Here is a 27,928-nt window from a genome sequence, read left to right as displayed (position 1 = left end):
GGCTGCCATTTTGTTTTTTCTCGCTCTTTCGGCGCGCGCGTTAGGAAGCGGCTCTGGTTTTATTAGATTAATAAGAGTGGTAACCAACGGTTCCCGGTGTCGGCCCTAACCCGGGGGTGGTGAGGGGTTCCCGGCCGGGCTCAACTCACCATGACTCAGTTTCTGCCGCCCAACCTGCTGGCGCTCTTCGCGCCGCGGGACCCGGTGCCCTACCTGCCGCCGCTGGAGAAACTGCCGCATGAGAAGCATCACAACCAGCCGTACTCCGGCATCGCCAGCTTCGTCAGGGAGTTCGAGGTGAGGGCGCCCGGAGGCAGGGCGGGGTGTGTGTGGTGGGGGGGGTGGGGGGTGTGTGTGAGTGGTGGGGGGCGCGTCGGGCGGTTGAGGAAACTAGGCCTCAAACGTAGCTCCGTGTGCGCGTGTCTGAGTGTGTGGTGGTGTATAGGGGGTGGGGGGGGGACGAGTAGGGGGAGTGTTGGGGAGGGGGAGCGTGGTGGGCAGTAGGGGGGGGAGGCAGGAAAAGTGCGGGGGGGGGAGAGGGTGGGAGAGGGGGTGAGTAGTGGCAGGGGGGCTTAGTATTTGGGGGGGCGGGGGGGGAAGAGGGGGTGAGTAGTGGGAGGGGGGGCTTAGTATTTGGGGGGGTGAGTAGTGGGGGGGAGGGGGGCTTAGTATTTGGGGGGGCGGGGGGGAAGAGGGGGTGAGTAGTGGCAGGGGGGCTTAGTATTTGGGGGGGCAGGGGGGCTTAGTATTTGGGGGGGCGGGGGGGGAAGAGGGGGTGAGTAGTGGGAGGGGGGGCTTAGTATTTGGGGGGGGTGAGTAGTGGGGGGGAGGGGGCTTAGTATTTGGGGGGTGGGGGGGGAAGAGGGGGTGAGTAGTGGGAGGGGGGCTTAGTATTTGGGGGGGTGAGTAGTGGGGGGGGAGTTAAGGGGGCTTAGTATTTGGGGGGGGAGTTAGGGGGGCTTAGTATTTGGGGGGGTGAGTAGTTGGGGGGGGAGGGAGGGGTGCGAGTAGTTGGGGGGGGAGGGAGGGGTGCGAGTAGTTGGGGGGGGGGAGGGGTGCGAGTAGTTGGGGGGGGGAGGGAGGGGTGCGAGTAGTTGGGGGGGGGGGAGGGGTGCGAGTAGTTGGGGGGGGGGAGGGAGGGGTGCGAGTAGTTGGGGGGGGGAGGGAGGGGTGCGAGTAGTTGGGGGGGGGGAGGGAGGGGTGTGAGTAGTTGGGGGGGGGAGGGAGGGGTGCGAGTAGTTGGGGGGGGGAGGGAGGGGTGCGAGTAGTTGGGGGGGGGAGGGAGGGGTGCGAGTAGTTGGGGGGGGGGAGGGAGGGGTGCGAGTAGTTGGGGGGGGGGAGGGAGGGGTGCGAGTAGTTGGGGGGGGGGAGGGAGGGGTGCGAGTAGTTGGGGGGGGGGAGGGAGGGGTGCGAGTAGTTGGGGGGGGGGAGGGAGGGGTGCGAGTAGTTGGGGGGGGGGAGGGAGGGGTGCGAGTAGTTGGGGGGGGGGAGGGAGGGGTGCGAGTAGTTGGGGGGGGGGAGGGAGGGGTGCGAGTAGTTGGGGGGGGGGAGGGAGGGGTGCGAGTAGTTGGGGGGGGGAGGGGGGGGTGCGAGTAGTTGGGGGGGGAGGGAGGGGGGCGAGTAGTTGGGGGGAGGGAGGGGGGCGAGTAGTGGGGGAGGGGGGCTTAGTATTTGGGGGGGCTAGTAGTTGGGGGGGAGAGGGAGGGGGGCTAGTAGTTGGGGGGGGAGAGGGAGGGGGGCTAGTAGTTGGGGGGGGAGGGAGGGGGACTAGTAGTTGGGGGGGTGGGAGGGGGGCTAGTAGTTGGGGGGGAGGGAGGGGGCGAGTAATGGGGAGGGGGGCTTAGTATTTGGGTGGGCTAGTAGTTGGGGGGGGGAGGGAGGGGGGCTAGTAGGGGGGGTGGGAGGGGGGCTAGTAGTTGGGGGGGGTGGGAGGGGGGCTAGTAGGGGGGGTGGGAGGGGGGCTAGTAGTTGGGGGGGGTGGGAGGGGGGCTAGTAGTTGGGGGGGGAGGGAGGGGGGCTAGTAGTTGGGGGGGGAGGGAGGGGGGCTAGTAGTTGGGGGGGGGGAGGGAGGGGGGCTAGTAGTTGGGGGGGGGGAGGGAGGGGGGCTAGTAGTTGGGGGGGGGGAGGGAGGGGGGCTAGTAGTTGGGGGGGGGGAGGGAGGGGGGCTAGTAGTTGGGGGGGGGGAGGGAGGGGGGCTAGTAGTTGGGGGGGGGAGGGAGGGGGGGCTAGTAGTTGGGGGGGGGGGAGGGAGGCCAGTAGTTGGGGGGGGGGGAGGGAGGCCAGTAGTTGGGGGGGAGGGAGGGGGCGAGTAATGGGGGAGGGGGGCTTAGTATTGGGGGGGTTAGTATTTGGGGGGCTAGTAGTTGGGGGGGGAGGGAGGGGGGCTAGTAGTTGGGGGGGGGGAGGGAGGGGGGCTAGTAGTTGGGGGGGGGGGAGGGAGGGGGGCTAGTAGTTGGGGGGGGGGGGAGGGAGGGGGGCTAGTAGTTGGGGGGGGGGGAGGGAGGGGGGCTAGTAGTTGGGGGGGGGGAGGGAGGGGGGCTAGTAGTTGGGGGGGGGGGAGGGAGGGGGGCTAGTAGTTGGAGGGAGGGGGGCTAGTAGTTGGGGGGGGGGGAGGGAGGGGGGCTAGTAGTTGGGGGGGGGGGAGGGAGGGGGGCTAGTAGTTGGGGGGAGGGAGGGAGGGGGGCTAGTAGTTGGGGGGAGGGAGGGAGGGGGGCTAGTAGTTGGGGGGGGGGAGGGAGGGGGGCTAGTAGTTGGGGGGGGGGGGGGAGGGGGGCTAGTAGTTGGGGGGGGGGAGGGAGGGAGGGGGGCTAGTAGTTGGGGGGGGAGGGAGGGGGGCTAGTAGTTGGGGGGGGGGAGGGAGGGGGGCTAGTAGTTGGGGGGGTGGGAGGGGGGCTAGTAGTTGGGGGGGAGGGAGGGGGGCTAGTAGTTGGGGGGGGGGAGGGAGGGGGGCTAGTAGTTGGGGGGGTGGGAGGGGGGCTAGTAGTTGGGGGGGAGGGAGGGGGTGAGTAATGGGGGAGGGGGGCTTAGTATTTGGGGGGGTAGGGAGGGGGGGTTAGTATTTGGGGGGGCTAGTAGTTGGGGGGGGGAGGGAGGGGGGCTAGTAGTTGGGGGGGGGAGGGAGGGGGGCTAGTAGTTGGGGGGGGGGAGGGAGGGGGGCTAGTAGTTGGGGGGGGGAGGGAGGGGGGCTAGTAGTGGGGGGAGGGGGGCTTAGTATTGGGGGGGCGAGTAGTGGGGGAGAGGGGGGCCGAGTAGTGAGGGGGGGCGGGGAGAGGGGGGGCTAGTGGGGGGTGGGGGGCTGAGTAGTTGTGGGGGGGGGGAGGAGAGGGGGGCTGAGTAGTTGTGGGGGGGGAGGAGAGGGGGGGCGAGTAGTGGGGGAGGAGAGAGAGAGGGGGGGCGAGTAGTGGGGGAGGAGAGAGAGAGGGGGGGCGAGTAGTGGGGGAGGAGAGAGAGAGGGGGGGCGAGTAGTGGGGGAGGAGAGAGAGAGGGGGGCGAGTAGTGGGGGAGGAGAGAGAGAGGGGGGCGAGTAGTGGGGGAGGAGAGAGAGAGGGGGGGCGAGTAGTGGGGGAGGAGAGAGAGAGAGGGGGGCGAGTAGTGGGGGAGGAGAGAGAGAGAGAGGGGGGCGAGTAGTGGGGGAGGAGAGAGAGAGGGGGGGCGAGTAGTTGGGGGGGAGAGGGCGGGGCGAGTAGTTGGGGGAGGGGGAGGGGGGGGCGAGTAGTTGGGGGAGGGGGGGCGAGTAGTTGGGGGGGAGAGGGGGGGCGAGTAGTTGGGGGGGAGGGGGGGCGAGTAGTTGGGGGGGAGAGGGGGGCTGAGTAGTTGGGAGGAGAGGGGGGCGAGTAGTTGGGTGGGCAGGAGAGGGGGGCGAGTAGTTGGGTGGGCAGGATAGGGGGGCGAGTAGTTGGGTGGGCAGGAGAGGGGGGCGAGTAGTTGGGTGGGCAGGAGAGGGGGGGGCGAGTAGTTGGGTGGGCAGGAGAGGGGGGCGAGTAGTTGGGGGGGGAGAGAGAGGGGGGCGAGTAGTTGGGGGGGGAGAGAGAGGGGGGCGAGTAGTTGGGGGGGGAGAGAGAGGGGGGCGAGTAGTTGGGGGGGGAGAGAGAGGGGGGCGAGTAGTTGGGGGGGGAGAGAGAGGGGGGCGAGTAGTTGGGGGGGGAGAGAGAGGGGGGGCGAGTAGTTGGGGGGGGAGAGAGGGGGGCGAGTAGTTGGGGGGGGAGAGAGAGGGGGGCGAGTAGTTGGGGGGGGAGAGAGAGGGGGGCGAGTAGTTGGGGGGGGAGAGAGAGGGGGGCGAGTAGTTGGGGGGGGAGAGAGAGGGGGGCGAGTAGTTGGGGGGGGAGAGAGAGGGGGGGCGAGTAGTTGGGGGGGAGAGAGAGGGGGGGCGAGTAGTTGGGGGGGAGAGAGAGGGGGGGCGAGTAGTTGGGGGGGAGAGAGAGGGGGGGCGAGTAGTTGGGGGGGGAGAGAGAGGGGGGGCGAGTAGTGGGGGGAGAGAGAGGGGGGGCGAGTAGTTGGGGGAGAGGGGGGGCGAGTAGTTGGGGGAGAGGGGGGGCGAGTAGTTGGGGGAGAGGGGGAGACAGGGGGTGAGTAGTGTGGGGAGGAGAGAGGGGGGGGCGAGTTGTAGAGGGGGGGCTGAGTAGTTGGGGGGGACGGGGCTTGGGGGGAGAGAGGGGGCGAGTAGTAGGCGGGGCTGAATAGTGGGGGGGGAGAGGGGGGGCTGAATAGTGGGGGGAGGGAGAGGGGGGCGAGTAGTGGGGGGAGGGAGAGGGGGGCGAGTAGTGGGGGGAGGGAGAGGGGGGCGAGTAGTGGGGGGAGGGAGAGGGGGGCGAGTAGTGGGGGGAGGGAGAGGGGGGCGAGTAGTGGGGGGAGGGAGAGGGGGGCGAGTAGTGGGGGGAGGGAGAGGGGGGCGAGTAGTGGGGGGAGGGAGAGGGGGGCGAGTAGTGGGGGGAGGGAGAGGGGGGGGCGAGTAGTGGGGGGAGGGAGAGGGGGGGGCGAGTAGTGGGGGGAGGGAGAGGGGGGGGCGAGTAGTGGGGGGAGGGAGAGGGGGGGGCGAGTAGTGGGGGGAGGGAGAGGGGGGGGCGAGTAGTGGGGGGAGGGAGGGGGGGGGCGAGTAGTGGGGGGGGGGCGAGTAGTGGGGGGAGGGAGAGGGGGGGGGCGAGTAGTGGGGGGAGGGAGAGGGGGGGGCGAGTAGTGGGGGGAGGGAGAGGGGGGGGGCGAGTAGTGGGGGGAGGGAGAGGGGGGGGCGAGTAGTGGGGGGAGGGAGAGGCGGGGGCGAGTAGTGGGGGGTGGGAGAGGGGGGGGGCGAGTAGTGGGGGGAGGGAGAGGGGGGGGCTGAGTGGATGGGGGGTGGAAGAGAGTGGGGCTGAGTAGTTGGGGGAGAGGGGGGCTGAGTAGTTGGGGGAGAGGGGGGGTGGAAGAGGGGGGGGCTGAGTAGTTGGGGGAGAGGGGGGGTGGAAGAGAGGGGGGCTGAGTGGATGGAGGGTGGAAGAGAGGGGGGCTGAGTAGTTGGGGGGGATGGGGCTTGGGGGGAGAGGGGGGGGCTGAGTAGTTGGGGGGGATGGGGCTTGGGGGGAGAGGGGGGGCTGAGTAGTTGGGGGGGATGGGGCTTGGGGGGAGAGGGGGGGCTGAGTAGTTGGGGGGGATGGGGCTTGGGGGGAGAGGGGGGGCTGAGTAGTTGGGGGGGATGGGGCTTGGGGGGAGAGGGGGTTCGAGTAGTTGGGGAGAGGGGGTTCGAGTAGTTGGGGAGAGGGTGGCGAGTAGTTGGGGAGGGGGGCGAGTGGGTGGGGGGGGAGAGGGGGGGCGCGTAGTGAGGGGGGGTGGGAGCGGTGGAGGGAGTAGGTGTGGTGGGGGGGGAGGGTGGGGAGCTAATGCAGAGAGGGACTAGTGAGGGGGGGGCTGGGGGGAGTGAGAACCACATGGGTGGGATGCTGAGGGCCCAGTGTGGCTGGATGAGGGCCTATTGGGTTGGTGGGAAGGCCTTTGTGGCTGGTTGGGTGGGTTGGTTGTAGTGTGAGGCCCTCGTGGGTGAGGAGTGGGCCTAGTAGGTGGGCGTTGGGGTGCAGAGAGATGGGAAAGTCTATTAGGTGGGGAGAATGAGGTGAGAGTCCAGTTTGGGCACGGGAATTGTTACCGGAAATGGGGATTTCAGATAAGGCCCTGAGCACGATCCTTCCTTAAACCTGTACACACCCATCTCTGCCTCTTGTTTTCCAGCAATTTATTTTGTAATTTTTTGCTCTTTAATTCTCCATTCTTCTCCGTGTTCTTCCAGTTTGCTGAAATCAAGACTGTTCCTAACTCAATACAGAAGCCGATGTTTGTTTATTCTGGTCTAATACTTCAAATCTGAATTCCTTATGTTATGAAGAAAGGGAATACTGATATAGATATTTGATTTAGTATTAAGGATTTGGTACTTGGGTGGCCTCCATCTGTGCTGTAAATGACTTGATGACTCTGAGATATAGTGTCAGGGAGGGAGGTTCTGGAAGAGTAGGAGAGAAGGATCACGTTGGAGAGAATAACAGAGGGCGAGTGACAGTGTGAGTCAAACAGAGAAATATTGAGACAGAGACAGAAAGAGAAATAAAGGGAGAGACAGAGATAGAAAGTCCAAGAGCGTGTGGCAGGGATAGAGAGAGATATACAGCTCAGAAATAGCGAGACAGAGCAAGAGCGAGAGAGAGAGATAAATTTGGAGAAAGATGGTGAGACAGAAACTTAACTGGACCATCCGTATAAATACTGTGGCTATGAGAGTAAATCAGGCTGGGAATTCTGTGACGAGTAACTCAACTCTAGGCACTAGGTGAATGCTGATTAGGAGAGCGGTGCAGACACGATGGGATGAATGGCATCCTTTTGTGTTGTAACAATTCTGATATTCTCCTAACTGGGTTCCCAATGGCGGTTACACCTGAAAGATGCTGATAATGCCATGAAAGACCGGTAATCTCACTCATCCAGTTTGCTCTGGGGATGGGCACTGAGTAGACCAGGGTCATCCTTTTCGTGGCTCAAATATTTATACAGAGAATAATAACTTAAAGCACCTTTCGTGATCTAGGAACATCCAAGGTGATTCATGGGCCATTGAGCAATTTTGAAGGATAGAGTCCTTGGGAAATGAGGCAGACAACTTGTGCACAGCAGGATATAAGTGATCCATTAAACTGTTTTAGTGGTGTTGGTTAAGGGATGAATGTTGGCCAGGGAGAACTCCAGACTAGACGTACCTCATTTGATTGTTGTAGTTTTCTAGTACAGTGAAGTCTTATTCATTTTATTGTTTTGCGGGGGATGGCAAGCAGGGAGTGGAACGAGTGCCTCATAATTCTTGTAGATGTGGGACCTAATGGGTGTTAAATCTACATTTAGATTAATGCTACAGCAGGGGGGAAAAATTACTGCAGATGGAGCATTTTCACAGGAATCATTAGTTCTCATGTTTGTGTCGAAATCTGGTCACGGGTGCTGCTGATATTCTGCGGACACTGCCAAATGGTCATTATGCAATGCATTTGTACTACGGTTTGTAACCTTACTGGCCTTTATCCAGGAAAAGGGAAGACCAGTGAGCCTCCTGGGTTTAATGAAGATTCCTGCTTGTGTGGTTCTGAATTTTTGATTGCTTTTTTTCTGCCATGTAGGACCCTAGAGATGCCCCGCCTCCGACAAGAGCCGAGACGCGGGAGGAGCGTATGGAAAGAAAGGTGAAATATTTATCCCTGGTGTATGACCTGGGGCGAAGTAGGAGAGGGTGGTGTCAGCCAGTGGATTTTAAAGTTTGAAAGGCCATTGTAGAAAATATCTTTGTGCTGCTGTAATTCTTTGAGGGTCTCTTACTATTTTTTTTCATTGAGGAGCTATTTTGCTCATCTCTTATGGGAATGTGGGTCCATGAGGCTGTAGGCTTTGTCGCACTTCGTTGAAGTGGCCATATTCTCTCTATACATACATTTCTTTTGGGCCTCCTTATCTCGAGAGACAATGGATACGCGCCTGGAGGTGGTCAGTGGTTTGTAAAGCAGCGCCTGGAATGGCTATAAAGGCCAATTCTAGAGTGACAGGCTCTTCCACAGATTCTACAGAGAAATTTGTTTGTTGGGGCTGTTGCACAGTTGGCTCTCCCCTTGCGCCTCTGTCTTTTTTCATAGTGCATATGATATTGTTATAGGGTCTTCACTGAGCCTGACCCTTTTCGCAAGCATTGCCTACACATTGACTTTTCAGCAGTAGTCACTGGATCGATTTCTGTCTTCCTTTCCTGCTTGCTAACTGAAACCACCTAGCTGCTGCCTGACACAACTTTGTTAATTCAACATGCAGTAGTGGTTTCATCTATCTGTGTGTCTTATTGGTACACCAGGTGGTGGTTTCAGCTGCTACTATGATGGATCTTATTTCAAATATTATTGAGCTCGGTTGCAGAACATGTGTTGGAAGTTCTCTTCATGCATATTCTGGAATGCATATGGATAATCCAGTGATTCTACTGACTTTCTCCTGTGTGATGCCAGATATTGTGATTTTCCTTTTGCAGAGACGTGAGAAGATTGAGAGAAGACAGCAGGAAGTAGAAAATGAGCTTAAGATGTGTAAGTTTACTGAAAGGTCTGTTGAATTGAATGTTGCACCAAATTAAAACAGATGCTGACGAGGAATACAATAACAATTAGCATTGAACTCATGGAGCTTGATACTGTCTGAACCTGCAATTTACATACAAGCTTTTTAGAAGGAGGTTGCTTAACTAGAAATAGTAGAGGTGTCTTTCCACCCCCAGGAAAGTACAGTAATTTTACACCCCTTAAAATTATGTAATAGCTTGCACATACTTTAGGCCAAGTAAACTAAAAAGTGGCATTTACATGTCTTCAAATATTATTTAAGCTCCAAAAGTAAGTAAATTTAATACATGAATAGTTGAACTTGGTTGCTATGAACAACAAGTTGGATTTATATATTGCCTTTAGCATTGTAAAAGGCCCATAAGGCACTTCACAACAAAATTGTCAAACAAAATTTGCCACTGAGCCACATGTGATATTTGAACAGGTGACCCAAAAGCTTGGTCAAGGAAGCAGTTTTAAGGAGTATCTTACAGGAGTAAAGAGGTGGAGAGGGTTATGGAGGGAATTCCAGAGCTTTTGAATAGTAAATGCTAATTGTGAAATGAGACTGCATCATTTGAAATGTATTTTTTTCTGGTCTACAGGGGATCCTCACAATGATCCAAATGCACAGGGCGATGCTTTCAAGACACTGTTTGTTGCCAGGGTGGTACGTTTTCAATTTTTATTTAGCTTTCTGATGAAAAGCAAGGGGAAGGTGGTGGGAGAAGAAGAGATCCATTGGTGATGTGCTGGTATTGATTTCCTTTTACCCAGTGCATGTGGGTAGATGTATTACTTCAGTAGCCCATGTTGTGCAGGCTGAAGTCCACTTACTATTCTCTCTGGCCCTGTATATTTGCAAGTGTAGTTTTTGTTCAGAATATCCTGGGGTACCTTTCCTTCTTGGCCATTAATTTTTTTTTTAGAAACCTAGGAGTCAAGGGTTATGGGGTCAAGCAGGAAAGTGGAGTTAAGGCCACAATCAGATCAGCCATGATCTTGAATGGCAGAGCAGGCTCAAGGGCTGAATGGTCTACTATTTCTTGTGGTCTTGTAGTTTTATCCTTCAAAAAAAGGTTTAAGATCTTGGCAAATTGTTTAGTGTTGAATACTATATTCTTTGGGTTAAATTACTGCTTTGTTATTGAGGCAGCTTTAAGTATTGAACAGATGAGTTGACCTTGGATGCTGAATTTGGGTTGTTGGGAATAATGTGGCAGGATAGCTGCAAGACCTAGACTAGGGGGTGGAGGAGTAGAAGTGCAACTGCTGTGGTGGGCTGACTAGTGATTTTTCATCTGAGATGAACTTACACTTTTTTTAAAACTGTAAATTGCTCATTGGAAACAATATTTTTCTGAACCATTTGAGTAGTCTTGAGCTTATTTTTGTGTGTATAAATGATTGACTCTTGTTGCCTCTTCAATACAGAACTATGATACTACAGAATCCAAGCTGAGGCGTGAATTTGAGGTCTATGGCCCCATTAAAAGGGTAAGCATATCATAATAGAATTGCTTTCAAATTATGGTGCAAGTGCTGAATAAAAGAACACTAACCCTGTGGTTCTTTTTTTAAATCTCCATGTTGCATATGTCCTGACAGCCAAGAGTGGGACGAGACCCCAGAACAGGATAGAAGCACAGCACATAAGTAAATAAGTTATTCTTGCTGGGGGAAAATTATTCCTGCTTGGGGATCGGGCTTTCAAATAAGCCCACTACTTGACTCTTAATGAGCAGAACACTAAAGGCTTCTGTAATAAAATCAGAAAAACTGAAATTGCACAAGTCATTTAGCACTTGTAAAGAGAAAAGATGTGAAACCAGAATGTGCTGGAAATAGTAGGCTGGACAGCATCTGGAGAGAGAAAAACAGTTAACTCTTAAGGTTGATGACCTTTTAGTAGCACTGGAAAAAGTTTAAGAAGTAACAGATTTTGGGCAAGTACAGAGGCAGGGAAAGTTGTTGGGGGGTGGGGAGGGTGAAGAAGAAAAGTGAAGAGCTTACAAGGTGGCAGGCAGGAGGAATTAAATGACAAAAGGGATGGTGGTACAAGACAGTAGAGAAACAAAAGATGAGTCCAGAGGCGGTGTAAATGGGAATTGTAATCGCCAACAGCTGCTGTCCAAAATAGTGGCGGAGGTTATCTGAAATTGTTGAACTGGATGTTGTGAGGTGTGTGAAGTGCCCAGTCGAAAGATAAAGTGCTGTTACTCCAACTTACATTGAGCTTCATTAGAGCAGTGTAGGAGACTGAGGTCAAAGTAGGAGTACGAGAGACAATTCAAAAGGCAAGCAACCGGAAGCTCGGGTTACGCTTGCAGACTGCACGGAGGTCCAAAACGCAGTTATCCGGTCTCTCTTTAGTCACGTTAATGTAGAGGAGACTACATTGTGAGCATGAAATACAGTATACCAAATTAAATACAAATAAATTGTTTCACCTTGGAGTGTTTGAGGCCCTTGATGGTGGGAAGAAAGGAGGTAAAAAGGGCAGTTGTTGCAACTCCTGCACTTGAAGAGGGTGTGATTGAGGAGTGGTCCAGGGTGTTGCAGAGAGAATGGTCCCTTTGGAATGCTGAATGGGGAAGGGAAGATAAGTTTAGCATTATGCTGGAGATGGTGCAAATGATGGAGGATTATTCTTTCAATGTGGAGACTGGTGGGGTGAAGGAGTGGACAAGGGGAACCCTATCACGAATCTGAAGGAGGGAAAGGGATGAGAGCAGATGTGTGGGAAATGGAATGGACATGCTCGAGGGTCCTGTCATCCGTAGTGGAGGGGAGCTCTTTGAGGAAAAAGAAAAGATAGGTTAACATTTTGGATGCAAGTACAATGGTCTGAATTATTGATCTTTACAGTTGCTAATTGACTTGTGCATTTCCATATTCTGCCTTTATTTCTGATTTTCAGCCTTTCCTGATTTTTCTCTTGGAGTTTGTGTATACACTAACATGGCTATCATTGCAGTTAGAATTTTTTAACAAATGGAGCCTAAGTCAGTAAGAATTGTTAACATCCACAGTTCCATTTTTGGGAAGTCTGGTTTCACTGACTCGTCAATTTCTGCAACATTTTTGTCAAATTGTTGTAAGGAAAATGTGCACGAGTTTAGGTGCTAGTTAAATGCAGTGTATTAGCAACATCATTTGGTCTTGGGCTAAGCCAGAGCAATAGAGTATTGCTGTTCCAGCTAGGGTTTACTTGGGCTGTAGTGTAGCTCTTGTGTAAATGGTGGTAAATTCTCTTTATTCAAACCAATTTCCATACAGTGCCCCTTGGAGACTTGTGTATTTTCAGTCGATTATGATCTAGACTTGTGCTCAGTGCACTCAATTAAAATATTTCAAACAGGAATTGGAAAGATTCTTGATTTTATCAGAGTGAAGGGTTGAGCTTTGGAAAATTAGATTGGGACCTGGATGATCAAGCAGATGTGTTTTTGTTAGTCTAAGTAATCAATAGTTTTGTATTATGTGACCTGTGGTTCATTCCTTGATGTGCTGTTTTGGTTCCTTTCTCTCCCCTTTCTCAAGATCTACATGGTGTATAATAAACGGACTGGAAAGCCCCGTGGTTACGCTTTCATCGAATATGAGCATGAGCGAGACATGCATTGTAAGTGATTTGAGTGTTCGTGGGGTGGGAGGGGTTCTGAATGGCTAATAGTTTCAGTTCAGTAGTTCCCGTATGTAGTACACACTATTGCTGGGTGCAGATATGAGCCAGCAGATCTGACTGGATCTAAATTGCATATGCTCGGATTTGCTCCACGTTAGGGTTCCGTTGTGAAAAGATTCTGAGTGGAAAACTATTACTTGGGTTTTGATGGTCCCAAATAGATGCAGGGCAACTTCTCAAATGCCTTTGTGTCGATCCATATGTACTATGAGTCTTCAGGACTGTATTTGAAGGTTTTCTAGAATCAAGTGGGAGAAAATCTAGACATCTGGCAGGGCATTTAACCTAATATAATATGTCCAGATGTGTAATTACCCCTTATTTTAAAATGGCTTGGATTTCTTAATGGAGCTCCTTTTTTGCAGTACTGTGCCTGATCCTGTCTTCAACCCAGATATTTTTAAACGTCAGCTTACTATGGTGCACCAGTTTTGAGATAGGATTGCACACAGCTGACAGGTGCCTCTTGGGGTGGCAGGAGGTGAGCTTTCAAGTTGGAGTGAGCCTGCTTTCCCTTGAATTTAGGATATTCGCACATTGTGTAAACTACTGGCCTGGCTAAGGGGTTAAATCCATAGCAAGTGAGTTTGAGTGAAAGGGATTCCTGGTGCTGTCAATTTTCATATTGGGGTTTGAATGTTTTAAATATAAATAGAGCTATCCACAAGATGTTAAAATCAACTTTGACTTCACCTTGATTGAAGGATTCGACTAATTTCTTTAAGCAGACTTCAGTCCCCAAACTCACCTGTATGTGAGCTACTTTGGGTTGAACAATTATAATTAATGGCTGACCAAGGTATCTGCCATCAAATCAGTCCTGCTAAAACAATATCTTGATATGGTGAGCATCACTTTGTACCAAGTTGTTAGTCGTGAAGATTGCCTTGTGTTTAGTGGGGCCATTGAAATCGGTACCAAGTCTGAGACAAAAGTATTTTTTGGTTAGAGCAAGACTACAATACAGGCCAGTAAAACTGCTGTTTAGTTACCTAAGCGGGCCAGAGACTATTGAGCCGTATTGTTTTGTCTGGGCCTCTTTGGTTAGTATTCAAAGAGGTTTCGGGGCAGTAGAATATTTAAACTAAAATCATTTGGTTTCCATACCCTGATTATGTATGCTGAGAAACTCATTGGCAAATGAGCTGGAAGTTCTGTCTCAAGGGGGAAAAGTCTAGTTAGAACTTCCCTGCTTTCCTCTTCCACGGGTACTTAAAAACTATCCCCTGAAGAGGATGCAAATCAGCCAGTCACTGCATTTTGTGGCAGCAGTTCATAAACCACTCGATCACATAGTGGAACATGCATGGTGCAAAACGTATTGCCATTGTTAAAACATTGAAACATCATCCTTAGAAAGTTGGGAGCAGGTTTCTATAATGGATGAATACAGCTGAATCCTGATAGACATACACTAGTGCCAAGACATGCTATGACTGAAATCTGGGATTATGCTTAATTTAGCACTTGCACTAAGAATAACAATTACTCTTGTCAATTATGCTTGCACTTGTTACTGTTTATCAAATTTCAACTGTATTTACTCCAAGGTGCTTTTTAAAAGCCTGTTATTTCAGAACTGGTGTTGTTGGTCTCTAGGGGGCTATTTGTGTTATTACTCTATAATGGATGCATGGTGTGGTAAGTATGCTACGGTAGTGTATTAAAGTGTTAATGATTTATAATTGACTATTTTATCATAGTGAGGACTTGCTTCACATTTCCTGCTTAACGACTGAAGATTAGTTTAATTTTGTGTTCGTATTGAGCAGCTGGAATCAGGTCCTCACTCTTACTAGTCTTATTAATGCATTTTTTTTTCCCATATTCAGGATGGGTGCAGGCACTGCTGGATGCCAATGCAGGCTGCTGAGTATAAGTAAATCTTGAAGGCACAGGTCACTCCAGCACTGGGCTAGGTATTCTAACCCTGTGGTTTCCCATTTTGAAGTGATTTATTTATTTAGAGATACAGCACTGAAACAGGCCCTTCGGCCCACCGTGTCTGTGCCGACCAACAACCACCCATTTATACTAACCCTGCAGTAATCCCATATTCCCTATCACCTACCTACACTAGGGGCAATTTATAATGGCCAATTTACATATCAATCTGCAAGTCTTTGGCTGTGGGAGGAAATCGGAGCATCCGGCGAAAACCCACAAGGTCACAGGGAGAACTTGCAAACTGATTCTGGGAATCTAGGACCTGGCTGCCCTAAAATGCAGTATTTAAATAGCATTGAGTTAACATTTATTGGGGAAGTTTGGGAGAATATTCTTTCTCCTATTTAGTGCTGACCGTGCACAGTTGCTGCTTTCCGTCCTTGGTGGAATGGGCTTGAGCCTGTTGCCCTTCTCGAAACAGCAACGCTAAGGAAATAATTTTCCTTTTATTTGAGCATGTACTTTTGCTTATGAATCAGTCCAGGTGTTCAAATCTTGTGCACCTTAACTTCACCGTCAGAAATGATGCAAGTGGAGAGCAAAGACTGATATGCTGCCAGTTAATGCTTATGACAAGTTTTTAGCATCGCGGGGCATCTGAGTTTTTTTTTTAGAAAAAAGACTTTGTGTCATTGGGCCCTTTTCACGGCTGAATAGGTTTTGGAAACCTCACCCATCTGACCATTGTACCTTTTTTAAAAAATGCAACGTCACAATAGATGACACTGGCACTGAAAACTATTGGCTTTGTGATTAAAATGTCAGGTTTTAAAAAACATCAAAAGTTTCTTTTGAATTCCGTTCAGTATGACTTGGGTTAAGCAGCCACCAGCTATTGCAAGTTGCAATTTCAGACCATTCTCCTTCAGACTACTGAGCTATCTTGAAATACACAGCATTTAAAACTTCTGTTCAGGCCATGTGGTACTTTTGCTGCTTTGTAATTATACTGAGTCTGTATATGCTTAAAAACAAATCATTTGGGCTGGAGTTTGGTTCCTTCAAGGTTGACTGTGTGGCGCAGGTTTTACTGCACTGGAGAGATTTTCCATAATGAAGTTTAAAAAAAAAAAATTCTGACCGTTTTGGTTCTTAAACGAGGATGAAACCATCTTGTGAAAGGGGCCTCAATGTGTCTTATTTTTTAAGAAAATAGTTTGTTTGTGAATTGTACACCATGTTTGTAAGCTGGGGTATATTAATTCTGTGTTATTTCTATTGTCACTGCAGCCACCATTCTGATGGCAAATGCCACTGCTGGCTTGCAGCTGATGCTAATGCTCCCCTTACATCTCATTGTATGGTTGGTATATGGGTTTGTATGATGGGTAAGAACTCACAATACATCACCACAGTGAGAGGAGAGAGTGATTAAAATACAGTATGTAGATCCAATGGATTTGCTAAGTGCAGTTGAGAGAAAGGTGAGGGTACACAAAACACTAGAGGTAATACAGAAAAACAAGCTTGAATGTTTAGAGGAAGGGAGGGATGTAGGCTTTTTGCAAGCTTGTTTGGGCTTATAACCCTGGGGTAAAGAAACTCAGTGGCCTTGTCTCTTATTCCTGTCTTTGGGATCTGCACCTACAAAGACTGTCAATTTAAAAGTTGATGCTTTGCAATACTGTGTGAAAGATTAGCACAGCAGAGTAGGAATTCTAGCTTTGCTGTGAGTTCAGTTCAAGCTGATAAGTTTATTGTTTGGATTTGGAGTATAGTGAATACATGCCTAATGACTGAAAAAGTAAATCAGCCTAGAATTCCCTTTCCCCTCATCCCTTCCCCTCCCAGTGTAAGCTGTCTTGCTGGTGAGACATCATTTGATCCTGTTTACCTAACAGCCAAGTTAAGCTAAACATCCACTAACGTTGACAGTTTCCACTTTTTTATTTTAACTGGAGTCAGCTTTGAATTGCTACAAAGTTAATCTCTAGCTGCTAATTTCCTTATCTGATGCTTCTAGTGGGAGAGGGTTTGAGTCTGGTAGCAAGAGGGGTGAGATTTGCAGATTTTGGCTCATCATTGGGGTGTTCCTGCTAGGTAATATATGGTGATATCCATATTTCTATCTGAAGGAGTGTGTGGGGTAGCTTCTGCAGCTTTTAGGAGAGGAGATAGCTTAGTAGTAGAGACCATTTGTATGGAGATTCTTTGTTTCAGGCAAAAGGAATCTTCATGCAAATGGACTCTCAAATGATGCATGTACATGCATAGTGTTGAGCACTGTGAAGATATTTATTAGCTGGCGCTGACAAATACTGGAGTTCAGTTCTTGGACGTGTCTCTAATTCTAAGCGGTGAAGATGGTTGCTGAGCAGGTGCATTAACATATTTTAGTCATTAGGCTAATCCAGAAAATTGAGAATTGATGATCCAGGCATTAGATTTAATTTTCCAATGTGCAGTATTGATATCCTGGAGATTACCACTGTTGGTCATGGGAAACTAAAGAGGATATCATGGCTATTTAAATGTGGATTAAAGATAAGTTTTTGCATTCTCCAATGTAGCTCATGCGATGAGGAAGAGACATCCCATTTACACTTAAGTTTGAGAGATATTTGAAGTCAGGTTAGGTTTTTGGGCTTGGGGTCTAATTTGCTATAAGTGGTTTAGGATGTCTTTTTGTGAGGTTTATGGACAATTATGCTTGCTTATGAGTGAGCAAAGCAAAATATGCAGACCCTCGAGGCAGTCATGATCAGGTCACTGTACTTCTGCACCCCTAGAACGATTAGAGTACATTTTGTTCAAAAATGTTACGTACTTAATATAGAACGCTTGTCTATGCTTTGATTTTCACTGGAAGGCATATGCAATGTGTATATGGGGGGGGATATTTGTTGACATGGGGCTAGACTAAGAAAAGTTGTGTTGATGAAGCTCACGTTTGTTTCACCTAGACTTTTTTAATTTGCATTCATATCTTTCAGTTAGAAAGCCAACTTAATTGCTAAGCACAAGCACTTGCCTGTGTGCACACATACTTAATACTGTGTGCTTACTTAACCTCCCCAATGCCCTGCTTTTCCAACTAGTTCGTTGGTAAGGAGAGAGATTTAAACATTACTGAGCTTAAAGGCATTGGAGCAGCTGTTGGCTACTGGATAGGGGGAGGTGAGAAGTAGTAAGGGGGAAATCAAATTTTGTAAAAAGGAATTGTGTAGCTATCCACCTGATTTTTTAAATGCAGAGGGTTATAAGATTTTATGAGCCCCTCTAATTTCCTGAGCTGAAAGTCGAGGTTTTGCAGTGTGGGTGGAACATGAAGATCAAACAGTAATCCTGTTAATAACTGCAGCTTGCTTTCTTGAGCAATTCGTTAGACAGATCACTGCACAAATGCAGTTTAAACTAACTAAAACTAGTTAGTTTTCTTAATTGACATTTGTATTTATGAAGCCAATGAGAGACATCTTGATATTTTTATACTGAAAAAGAAATTGACTCACTTGGATTTCCAACCTCAGTATTAATTCCTAGTTTATCTTCAATGTGTGCTCCAGATATCACTGCACACCCTCTACTCTTTATTGAACTCATTGTAAAATTTTGTAGGGCTATGCTACATCTATTCTAACTACAAAGGAAGCATTTGTAGAATAATATATGCAGAATAATACTAAATTGGATTTAGGGTTACATTTCTGTAGCATTCATAACTAACAACTTAAAATAAAAATACAGGTGCATGAGACACGTGCCCCTCAGTCCTTAATTTCACTCCTCCGTGGACACATTATGTAAGGTTATATAGTGCTCAAAAGGAAAAGATCTACAGTTCAAGGCAGATCAGACTATTGTATGTATGGGCACGGTCTAGGGAAGAGATAGCATAGTGCCGCAGTGCTGTGAGGTTATGAGCAAATTAATTACCCCGTTCCCTTGCCCTGTTGGCTGGTCCTGGATTGTTTGTCCATGTTGGATTTTTTTGAAAGAATTTAACTCCCATACTGACTGAAATTCTTCAGCCTGAATTTGCATTTTTGTAATGGCAACGACATGATGAAAAAATAAACACTTAAGCACTATTTTAAATATAAAAGTACATTTTCAACACTTCTCTTTTCTCCCACTTTTTGCCTCTGTACTCAATAACAGAGTTGCAACAATTTATCAAGTACCAGCACATACACAATGGACCAAATGGCTGCATCATTCCAGGATTCTAACTAGGAAAGTGAGATTAAACTAGCTGGTTTGTAGGGCAAAACACTAGTGCAGATTTGATATGTCTGGCTGGTATCTATGCTGCAATGTTCTTTGATTCTGTCTGCACTAATGCCTTTCCCTCTTTTATTTAAAACAAAAGACGTGTAATGCAGTTTGGCGTTTGAGCCGAAAGCAGGCTCAAGTCACAAGTAAGGTCAGGTCAAGGAAGGGTTACCACTAGATGAACAAACCTGTTAGCCCTACCCTTCCTGATCCTGAGCATTTCCTGACACATGACTCATCAGTGGTATGATGAGGATTAATGCTAGGTTTGAGTTTCATTTAAACACCACCTGTGAAAGAATTGGCCTACCCACATCTGTTTTAATTAGGTAAACATAGCTGGAACTTTCAGCTTAAGTGAACTTCACACTTTCCTTGGGAACTTAAAGGGGCTTACAGCAATTTGGAAGGGGGAGAGGGATAGTTTGGGGCTAAATTTGCAGATAATACATAGAGGATGTACATAATTAGTGCAGAGGTTTGAAAATATTAGGAGTTTAGGAAAATTGAAATGGGTAATTTGTAGCTGAAATAAAGAACCTAGTTTGTTAACTGCAGTAAGACACTTGCAGTTTTGCTCCCTTAAGGCTAAAGTCACAACATTCTTTTACTTTAAAAGTTTTATATATTGACTAAAATTGCTCAAGCATCTTTACATTTTCATGGATTTTATAATTATGCATCATAAACACAATTTGGAAGCTATAATCCTGTAGATTAACATTTTTGAATTCATGATTATCAGAATTGTTAAATCAGATCAACTTCTCCATCAAATATATTGACTTCAAAACAATATCCACTTCTCCTATAACTGACCTTTAGTGCTGAGAAAATTGTGAAATTTGAACACTACTGGCTTATTTGCAAGTGGTCTGTAAAGTAACATCACATCGGTAACAAATACCAGCCAGTTTCATACCACATCTTGGAGCTGCAACATCATCTTTGGCTGGCCCATAATTTAAAAAAAAATCTATGTTTAAGCACTGCTTCCTTTTGAACATCGCTGCTTCCAGGTGATGTTCGCAGGTCAGTATCTGATGAAAGCTTGCACTCTGGGTGCTATCTTGATTTCTATCTAGGTTAAAAATGCTTGCTTTTTTTGTGCTTTCTGTCTTTTCCCTCCTTCATTTCTGGGCATTCACTTCGCTGCTAAAGGCCACGTTTGAGGAATCCACAGTGGACCACATTTCTGGGAAGCCAGTAAATAAAATTTGCCATTGTTCACACTATCAGCAATGCAGTAGAAACTTTTTTTTTTTTTAAAACACTTTTTAAACCCTGAACTCCTTTTCATGCTTTCACCCTGATGCCTTGCATTCAAATTTTAAAAAGCTCTATACTTCCTGGAACGTTGTAGGCTTTGAAAAAGGGGATTCTGCAGCTCAGTGCCCATTCATATACATCGAAACATTTTCCAAAAAAAGTTGAAATGCAAAGAACCTTTTTAAAAACACAAGCGGCTCAAAGAAATTGTGCTCATCGGGTAAATTTGAGTCAGGTAAGCTGGTGTGAAGGGATTCCCAGTCTACATCATGGAGCTTTTGTTACTGCAAGCAAATGGAAGCTTGCGAGAACACAGAAGCAATGCTGGATTGGTAACGGTATTTTAATGACATTGGTAAAACATGGTAAAAAGTTTGTCTTTTTAAAAAAAAAACCACAAGGGATTGTCTGGCTTGTGTTGAATTTTTCATACTTAAATCGAATGTTCAAAGAATACTTGATTTTAAAGAGGGATTCTCACCATCTTTACTCCTTGGTTTGGGGGAAAAAGTCAACGTTTAGGGAAACACCTTTACAGCCGACAGCAAGGGAGGTGAATTAGCGTGTACAGCTGAGATGCCGCACACTTCTGGATTACCTGCTGTTGGCTGCCATCTGGTTGCCTGAAATCACCTGAATCTCGTCTATGAATGAGTTGCGGTTATCTAGGGCAGTGAAACTAATTGTCTCTTCATTTGGAAAAGAAAGCATGTGGGAGAAGGAAAAAAAGGATGCTTATGTTTTGGCTGTAAAAGGGGTCTTGATAGTGAGATCCTCTCTTTAAAGAAATGTTTTTATCCAAGCCGCGATTTCTTTTGTCAGCGCGTTTTGTGCTAATGGTTCCAGCTTTTATGTGCGAGATGCATTTCCCTCTCTGATCAGGCTAGATCACCAGAAATTGTGGTGCCTTTGTCCACGTAGTGTATTTAGTTTTCCCCTGAGCATTTTTATCGTGACAGTACTTTTACTGGCAGGCATGCAGTTCTCTTGCAGGAGGTGTGACATAAACAGAGTAATCTCCGGCGTTCTGACTGCATTGCAGTCTGGATTTTTGTGGGTCTTGCACTGTTAGATGACGCATGAAAGATATGAAGCCAATTCTCTGCATTTGGGGAAAATGTGCAGACATATTGTGCTTCAGTGAAATAACAATGTAGGAACACCAGAGGCTGTGTGGTTTTAAAAATGAAAGACATGTGAAAAAGAAAAATCATAGCTGTAAAATTTATTCATTCAGATATGCACACCAAATCGTTCCAATTAGGATGTTTCTCTCTGTAAAGACTTTTGACCTTGTGCATATGCACGAACTGCAGGTCCACATTGGAAAAACAATTGGCTTTGATTGGGAGTGATGACCCCAACTAGGGTAAATAGAAAAGTGGTTTATGGAGGAGTCTTAATTTGAGCAATCTCCAGAATCCCAATTGATATAAAAATGCATTTTTAATTTGTTTCACTTTGCAGTTACTATGATTTTTAGTGTCTTGGGAAGTGTAGTTGCCTGTGTTATTTTTGTGTCCTAACAAAAAGCTACAGGGTAATGAGTCCTCAAGTTGAGCAACTGGCCCGATATTTCCTACATTGTAGCTGTGTGTCACTACTCATCTTGAAATTAGTCAAGTTGTTGACCCAACATTTGTCAGCTCAATTCTGTTGTAAGTTGAAAATTAAACAAAGTTCTGTATTTAGTTTCCTTTTAAGTGGGGGCCTCAAATGTTTTGCAAAAGTAGTAGTTCTGCAGGTTGAGTTGTTCCTGTTCATGTATCTTGTGAACATGGTGATGATTTAAAACTTTGAAAGTCTAACAGGTGCTGAAATTTGGCTGTTTCTATATTTATATTTGTAATTTCCTGGCTGGTAGGTTTGGTGACATTCAAGAGTGCCGTTTTAGTTATAACATTGCTGCACAAAAGGATAAGCATGTTCTGGATTGCACCTGGCCTGTTTTGTGCCACCTGATACCTTGAGCCATGGTTTTATCCAAACACCAATGTTTAGTTTCAAATGCTGAGCAAGACTCATTAAACATATAACAGAAAAATGGAACTAGGAGCATTGAAAAGTGGTTAAAAGAAGTTTACTGGTACAAAGGATTCTGTGGTAAGAGCCAAAACTTCGTTTTTAATTTGCCCTGTGTTTGGATTCAGCTCTGTAGAAGTTAGTGTTCTTTGAACATTCGAGTTGCAGTGATTGCACAGAGTAAATTTGAAAGGAGGAAAAAGCCACAAGTCAGACATTTTTCTGATACCGTTTTTAAAAATCTAAGTAAATATATTATCTTTTGAATATGCTTGTTAAAGTAATCAAACGCCCGATGTAGAAAATTCTTTAAAAAAAAAAAAAAATCGCTGCTGAAAGCAGGTAAGGTGCAGTAAGTAAAGGGTAAATCCTCAGCAGCAGAAAGTTACAAACAGTGGAAGTCGAAACACTGAACATTGTACCATCTGTTGGCAAGATAGCGCGTCCCGATTTTCATGAGTGCAGGGGGCTAAAGTGCAGTTTTTGTAAGTAAACTTACAGGTAAAATCTCTTTTCTTTTGTTAGTGGTGCTGTGTAGTGCTTATATCGACTTATTTTATTTTTCCTCTTCGTCCCTCCTCCTCCAGTTCCTGTTTTTAATCCATTTTTCTTTCTCCCTGGTGGTGTATAGCGGATGAAAAACAAATTTAAAAAAAATTAACACAGGATCTTGTAACCCTGGTTGAAATGGCCCTCTTTAGTGTGACTGAAAGCATAGTCTCATTGTTTCTTTTAGATACGAGTGATGCAATGAATGAAAATGCTGAACTAGGCCACAAAAAATACAAAACTAGTATTTTTACTCTATCCTGAATTTGCACTAATACTGCGGAGGGCAGAGATTAAATATCCTTTTTCAGAAGGATCTTGTTTTTAAAGAGAATTCAGTAATTAAATGGTAACAACCCTTGAGGATAGGGGGAATAGGGGACTGGTTAGTTTGAAAGCAAAACTTAGCAAGCTCAAGTGGGAGAGCTTGTGGTCTGATCCTCAACCTTAAAGTGGGAGAGGCTGGTTTGAAAATGTGCATGGTGTTTTTTTTCTTAAGTGTCTTGAGATTGAGTCAATGATAATGGCTCTAGGCAAGGACTATTTGAGTTGGGGAAGTACATAGCATTCAACAGGACGACTGAACACTGCCCCAACGCATACCGCTGCACCCCATCCTTGGCAACTTCCTTTAAAAGAAAATTGCAAACCCTTTTGGAAAGTGGAGACATTTTTCAGCTTAACTTGCTCCTTTCCTATTCCATCAGTTTTCTTGTCACAGTGGTCAGTGCCTGTTTGAAACCAAAAGTGTACCAGTGCTGTACTTGCAACCCCACTTTGGTTCATAGTCTCGCTTCAGTTGGCCAGAGTTGCATACTAAAATGCCCTCATTTAAATCTTAGCCTGGTCTTTAGCTTTTACTGTCAATTTGGGGTAGACAAGTTCTGTTTATACTGCACCCTTCAGTCAGTGAGTCCTGAAGTCAAAGCACTTTGTCTCTGTTGCTTTCTTGAGTTGGGTGCCCTGACACTCCTATATTTGGGTGCTGTACAAGGGTTTTCAGCCATTCAAACTAGATTCCCTGTTTTCAGTTACTTTCAGAATTGGCTTGGTTTCCATTTTCTGTTGCAAGGCAACAAGTGACACTTTTTGTCTGGTATTTTTTGGGGCCTAACTTCCCCCTAAAGCTAGCAGAACTTGGTTAAGTAAAGTGAGTGTGTGAGATGAACGTTTGAGTAATGGATTCAATTAACTGTTGTTCTAATAAATGTTTTTCTTCCCTTTCCAGGATTAGATCTCAATGGCTCAGTGTTGTACGCTAGCTGGGGTTGGCTCTTCCCTTTTCCAATGGAACCAACTTTAGAAAAAGTGACACAATTTTAAAGCTTTCAGTTGTGAAAACTAGAAGCAGATTGTCCTAAGTTAGAAAAGCCAAAAGGCATTTTTCCAGAATGCAGTGTTGCATTGGGAAAATGAGGAGCTAGCCCTGGTTCTTGCATTTCATTCAACAGCCTGCTTCCAAATGTTGGAGGGAGGGGAGAGGGAAACAGAACTTTTTTTTCCCTAAAGGTTTTGTTTCTGCATGAAAAGTTAATACTGTATATTTTTCCTTTAAAAAGGGGAGGGGCTGGGTAGGGCTTTGCCATGTTCAATCCCACTGACTTTTAGTTGCTGTTCTGGGCACGCTCTGTTGCAGCTGCATACAAACACGCAGATGGCAAGAAGATCGATGGGAGAAGAGTTTTGGTTGATGTGGAGAGAGGCCGCACTGTTAAAGGATGGCGCCCAAGGAGGCTCGGTAAGATTGTAAAGAATATTTTTTTATTTGTTCAGGGAATGTAGGCATCGCTGGAAAGGCCAGCATTTATTGCACGTCCTGAACAGCCCTCGAGAAACCAGTGCCTTGAATCACTGCCATCCACATGGTATTCCCACAGTTGGGTAGCATGTTCCAGGATTTAGACCGAGCGCAGATGAAAGAACAATGATGTATTTCCAATTCAGGATGGTGTGAGTGTTGGAGGGGAAATTGCAGGTAGTGATGCTCCCATGCGCCCTGCTGCCCTTGTTCTTCGAGGCGGTTAAAGTTGTGAGTTTGTCAAAGAAGGCTAAGCGAATTGCTATAGTGAATCTTGTAGATGGTACTGCAGACATGGGTGTCAGAGGTGGTGGGAGTGAATGTTTAAGGTGGATGGGTGCTAATAGATGGGAAGTTGAGAGGCAAGTTATCTACAGAATATCCAGCCTCTGGCCTGCTTTTATAATCAATATTTATGTGGCTGATCCAGTTAAGTTTCTGTTCAATGGTGACACCCAGGATGTTGATGGTGAGGGATTCAGTGGTGGTAACGTTGAATATCCAGGGCAGTAGTTAGACTCTCTCTTGTAGACGGTCATTGCCTGGCACTTGCATGGTGCAAGTGCTCCTAATTAGAGCTGTTCTGCATGTCTCGGAGTGTTCGAAACACTTCAATTTGAAATTGAAGATCACTGTGGGTATCTGCTCAGACACAGATCTATCTGGATTGCTAGGGATCTGCTGTAATGTCAAAAGACAGTTTTAAAGAAGCAGGATCGTTATACCCTTTGTCTCGCATTCTTTACTGCGTACAGTAAATGAATTTATTGGTTTGAGTTTTTTTGACCGGAGACACTCGTATTCAATAACTATTGCAATTCCTGATGGGTCTGTAGTAAAGTGCTCTTGCAACTGGATGGTTAGTTTTTCCTGGTTCCAACTGAATGAATTTGTAGACTCAGCTATCGAGTAGGCAACATGCTGTTGTTCACGCACAATATCCTGCTTATAGACTCATTGTAGGTGTAGTGTGTCCCTGCTTCCTCGCACTGAAGTCTTTTTTTTAGATAAAACAGTTCGAAGGTCTACTCCAATTTTTCAACAGCTCTCAACAAAAAGTGAGAATGAGAGAACTGCAATGCACTGAGGTTTACAGTGTAGAGCCTAAGCCTTCCCTTTTTGCACTTCTCTGTGCTAAGTGCAGAGATTTCATTGTGCTGATAGGAATGGATGTAAGTTAAAGGCACAGTGACATCCCAAATCTGATTGCAGTGGATCCTGTTCTATAAAGCAACGAGTTTGGTTGTTTCCTTTTGCAGGTGGCGGACTTGGTGGCACTCGCAGAGGTGGTGCAGATGTTAATATCAAACATTCGGGTCGTGATGATGCACCGCGATATGACGAAAGGTGAGAAACATATTGGTGCAGTAACTGCCGTACCAAGTGAACAAACTGCCTTTGGTTTTCTTAACTTTACACTGGATTACCCGAGTGACCTCCAGTGTGTGTCTGTTGTGTTCAGTGAATTTGACATCCAGTTGTAAATGTGAGATTTTAGCATTTCATACGATATCAGTAGGTACCCATATTTTTCAGTTGTTTTTGATAACAGCTGGCTTTTTTTTTACTGCTGCAGCTCTTTTTAACAGATGTTTTACTTTTCTTGGGACAAGCTGTTTCTTTATTTCGGGGTGGGAGTAGGGATGGATGAATGGCACGCTACACCTTTCCTGCACAAGGTGAACAGGCTTCTGGGTATGTGCTGCTGCTTTGAAACCCAGCACCAGAAAGTCTCTGGCTTGTGTTTGCATTGTCATAATTGGGAATTGCTGCAGGAAAGGCTGGATCTGTAAATTGACATCTTGCCACAATTGAGTAATGTGTGGGAGAAATTTGCTGCTGGAGAAGAAAGAGAAATAAACTTGTATCTAGCTCTTTTGTGTTAAGTTATCAGAAAACCAGTGGTCCAGTGGAGAACCACAGTCTAAATGCTGCTCACTATTTTGCTTGCGGTGTGCTGATATCCCAGTTGGACCATCACAAGACTGTTGTATTTTGCCGACAACAGCTCTTGGGAGCCACCATTGCAGAGTTAGTCTCCCAGTACATTGAACTCCAGTAATGAATGGAAAGAATATCATGCAGATGGTGACGGTGACAAATAATCTAGAAAATAGCTATATCAACACTGAACTGAGCCTGTAATTCAGAACAAGTCAAAAGCCATCTTTTTGAAAGCAGCAGTAGTTCCACGAATTAAACAACTGCCTTAAAACTCCTTTTTTTTAGTTGTCCTGTATTCTGCAATTATTTGTGTTCATTTACTTTCTTCCAGTTATTAAATGCATTATAAGTAATTTAAATGCTATGGTGCTATTCCCTAGCGCAATAAATGATTTCACCTCACTAAGATGTCCCACTACAAAGAAATGCTCAGTGGCAAAACAAAAATCTGAACTCGCATCACTGGAATCTTTTAAAATTGTTTGGATTGATTTTATTTCTGAATCAACAGGAATAATTTAAATTTTCTCTCCCAGAGACCGGGACCGTGAGCGAGACCGGGATCGTCGTGAGTGCAGTGAGCGTAGCCGTGAAAGGGACAAGGAACGTGAACGGCGTAGAAGCCGTTCCAGAGAGCGACGCCGCCCTCGATCGCGTAGCCGAGATAAGGAAGAGAGGAAAGCACGCAACAGCCGTGAGCGAAGCAGAGAGAAAGATAAGGACAAAGATCGGGATCGCAAGCGGCGCAGCCGCAGTCGCGATCGTAAGAGAGAGCGAGACCGTGACAGGGATAAAGATAAGAAGGAAGAACGTACAGATGTAGACCAGCCTGAGGCGGGTGATGGACCTCACAATGATGCACAGGCAGTCGATATAGCCATTGAACCCATTGAGTCTAAACCTGAAGTAGAGGAGAAGAATAGAGAACGGGGAGATAGGGATAGAGATCGGGATCGAGACAAGGATAGAGATAAGGACAGAGATAGAGACCGGGATCGGGACCGTAGACGAAGCCACCGAGACAGAGACAAGGATAGAGACCGAGACAGGAGGAGAGACAGGGAACGGGACCGTGATAGAGATCACAAGCGGGACAGAGACAGGGACAGGGATAGAGACAGGAATAAGGAATCTGACAAACTGCAGGATAATGGGATTCCAGAGCAACTTGAGGAAACCAGTCAGGACATGTACATGGATCAGGAGTCGATGCAGTCTGGAGATGGATTCATGTTGGCTGAAAATGGTTATCAAATGGAGCCACCCACGGAGGGTTACTAAAAAGGCCTGTGTTCAAAGTGAACTATTACAATTGGACCAATATTTTCATTTTCCCTGTTTTCTTGACAGAAATCGCAACTTTATTTTGTTTGTGGTTTTAAGCTGTAGTGAAGGAAGTTTTCAGCACGAGGTACTCGTTGCTTTTTCTTAAGGTGGGTAAGTTTTAGTGACTGTGTATCATAGCAGGTGGTTTGGAATCCTTCTCTTGAGCATTGTGAAACTCGGTAAATGTTATTAATCTGTTTTTATGGTCTAATACACAATAAACCCAGTTTTAAAGCCATCCGATTCAACTGTGTACTCTTATGTACAGGTGTCCATCAGTGAGGTGTTGGCTTGGGTGAACATATGCCGTATTGTGCACCTGTGATTACATCAGGTACTCAGTTGCTTCTAGTGAGTATAAGACCCCTAACGGAGTGAAGGGCTCCTGTTGCTGTGTGCTGTAATAATTCTACATTGCAGTCTTATGAAGGTAATGATCAGAGGGCAAAATTGGCAGTTTTGTTGGAAAGATGTCTATATCAGCCTTTAAACAGTCTGATTAGAATTTAAAACAATAAATCTTTACATGTGTCACTGGTGCTTGACGTGTCTTTCCTTTTGTGGTCCTGCATTTCT

At 46.9% G+C, this 27,928-nt stretch overlaps 1 protein-coding gene across 1 annotated transcript; it reads left to right on the top strand.

Annotated features, from left to right (window-relative positions):
- Positions 1–27,886, top strand: snrnp70 (small nuclear ribonucleoprotein 70 (U1)). The gene is made up of 9 exons (XM_068019692.1): positions 1–297; positions 7,632–7,694; positions 8,525–8,579; positions 9,200–9,264; positions 10,029–10,091; positions 12,138–12,219; positions 23,921–24,022; positions 25,342–25,429; positions 26,563–27,886. Exons 1-9 carry the CDS (start codon positions 151–153, stop codon positions 27,305–27,307), a joined length of 1,410 nt encoding a protein of 469 aa, XP_067875793.1. The 5' UTR covers positions 1–150; the 3' UTR covers positions 27,308–27,886.
- Positions 27,887–27,928: the final 42 nt, after the last annotated feature.

This window comes from Heterodontus francisci, chromosome 41 (genome assembly GCF_036365525.1).
Source record: "Heterodontus francisci isolate sHetFra1 chromosome 41, sHetFra1.hap1, whole genome shotgun sequence".
Taxonomy (NCBI): Eukaryota; Metazoa; Chordata; class Chondrichthyes; order Heterodontiformes; family Heterodontidae; genus Heterodontus; species Heterodontus francisci.
This window is presented reverse-complemented; position numbering and strand designations above follow the sequence as displayed.